The sequence below is a fragment of the Apis dorsata genome, unplaced genomic scaffold, assembly GCF_000469605.1.
Source record: "Apis dorsata unplaced genomic scaffold, Apis dorsata 1.3 scaffold_102, whole genome shotgun sequence".
In the NCBI taxonomy this organism is placed as follows: Eukaryota; Metazoa; Arthropoda; class Insecta; order Hymenoptera; family Apidae; genus Apis; species Apis dorsata.
Genome location: NW_006263400.1, coordinates 54,920 through 56,851, shown reverse-complemented (window position 1 = coordinate 56,851; position 1,932 = coordinate 54,920). Strand labels below are relative to the sequence as shown.

Below are 1,932 nucleotides of genomic sequence, written 5' to 3'. Positions count from 1 at the left end.
CGGCGGCGGTCTCAGCGGCGGTCTCAGCGACGGTCTCAGCGACCGCCTCGCCCGCCGCCTGAATCCGCGACCCCCTTTTTCGCCTGGCCCGGGTAACGTAACTCTTGCCCGATACCCGGCGATAATCGGGAGCCGCGGCCTCCGCGCAGACGAGCGGCAAAGGGCCCCTGTCCTTCCTGAAATAAGCGCTCCTCGCGAACTCGCTCTCCCCCTCGAACAGATTGAAGAACGAGCACAACAAATTGTACACTATCTCGTGCTTGTTGGACGAGACCCGCGCGTAAAGAGTGTAGGCCAACGCCTGTTTGTACAGTTTTCCGAACTCTGCCAACACAGCGTCCCTGTACTCGGCCGGTTTGATCCTCAACATCGTCTCCCGCATCTCCAGCAGCGACATGTTCCACCGATACTTGTTCTGATTCGTCGCGAGCGAGTAAAGGCGATGGAAATCCGTGATCACGCTCGGCGTGTAGTAACACGTGGGGTTCTTGGTCGCGAACAATTCCGAGTCGAGGAACAGATTGCCGTAAGATGGCTCGGGCCTCTTGTGAAGGAATATGTTCTCCACGATATCGTTTATTACCGATCGTATCGCGTCGTCCCTTATGCACCGAGCAATGTACTCCTCGATCATCCTGCACGAGTCGCTCGGCTCGTCCCCCGCGCAGCCCCAGAACCTGAAGATGAACGGGGAGGGGGAGAGGACGGGGCTGGTTACCAACCTCCAGAACTCGGTGGAGACGCACGGCTCGCGCGGCAGGTACCACACCTGCACCTTGTTTATCTGCCCGGGCAGGATCACCCCTTTCGTCTTGTTGAAGTAGAAACACGTTATCGGCGACTTCTTCAGGGGGAATATCCTCGGCCGGTAATCGGCCTCCCTCCACTCGTACAGGATCACCCTGTTCCCCTTGTTCTCGAACACGATGTCCTTCTCCGCCCTCCTGTTCAACTTGCCGCGAAACGTCACGCTCCAAACGATCGGCTCGCCCTTCCCCCCCTCCTCTCCCCGCGACCTCCCCTCCCTCCACCGGCACTCTCCGTAGTCGCTCTCCATAGAGAACTCCCGATCCTGGATCTTGAGGACGACCGCCTGCTCCAGATAGCACTCCTCGCAAGGGGTGCATTTCTCCTTCTCCCTCTCCATCTCCCTCTCGTACTCCTCCTCGTCCTTCTCCTCGTCCTCCTCCTTTATCACCTCGTCGCAAGCGTAGACGGTGATCGTTGGAAGTTTCGGTATCACCTCCTCCTTCGGCGTCGTGTAGTTCTTGATCGCCAATCCCCCGGTGTACGGCTCCCTGCTAATTAACATCCCTATCTCCCTCGACAACTCCTTCTTACGTTTCATCAGGTATTGGCTACGTTTCCACAACGATTTCTTGGACGACATGCAAACGAAATCCTTCTCCTCCTCGATCAACTCCGGCAAACCGACGTAGGTCAATTCCGGTGCGATGTTCATGTCCTTTTTCGTCAACGCGAAGTGGATGTCCGGCAAGCAGGGGACGGAGGGCAATTTCTCGGCCACCTTCCAGAACTCTGGACCGCCTCTATACTTGTCGGGCACGACGGGCACCGGCAACGAGGCGCAGTCGATCAGATTCCTCATCTCGACCAACGGCCGTATCATCTCGCACGAATAATTCTGTATCTGATCGATGGGGTGGCGATCGAGCTTGATTCCCATGCGCTTGCACTGCTCCTTCCGCCTCTCCAACCATCCCTTCCAATTCACCAGGCGGGGATCCTCCTGTATCGACTCTTGGGGCGTTATGAAACCGTCCCTGGTCGAGACGATCGTCGTGAACTGCTTTACCCATTTCTTCGGCTCGTCCGATTTCCCGATCTTGCGCGCATAATCCATCTTTCCTCTTCCTCCTCTTCCCGCGTTTCCGACACTTTGTCAGGAACAGAACGAGAGAAACGCTCCCA

The 1,932-nt window shown here is 57.1% G+C and overlaps 2 protein-coding genes across 5 annotated transcripts in view; one reads left to right on the top strand and one right to left on the bottom strand.

The window, feature by feature from the left end:
- The window catches only part of LOC102676720 (MYCBP-associated protein-like), a 2,110-nt gene extending 232 nt beyond the window's left edge, over window positions 1-1,878 (bottom strand). Inside the window, exon 1 of the mRNA XM_031508820.1 lies at window positions 11-1,878. Coding sequence (XP_031364680.1) covers window positions 11-1,864 — 1,854 coding nt within the window. The 5' untranslated portion in view covers window positions 1,865-1,878. The remainder of the gene's footprint in view (window positions 1-10) is intronic.
- The window catches only part of LOC102676856 (cadherin-99C), a 132,785-nt gene that overhangs the window by 130,233 nt on the left and 620 nt on the right, over window positions 1-1,932 (top strand). The gene's annotated exons all lie outside the window — the stretch shown is intronic.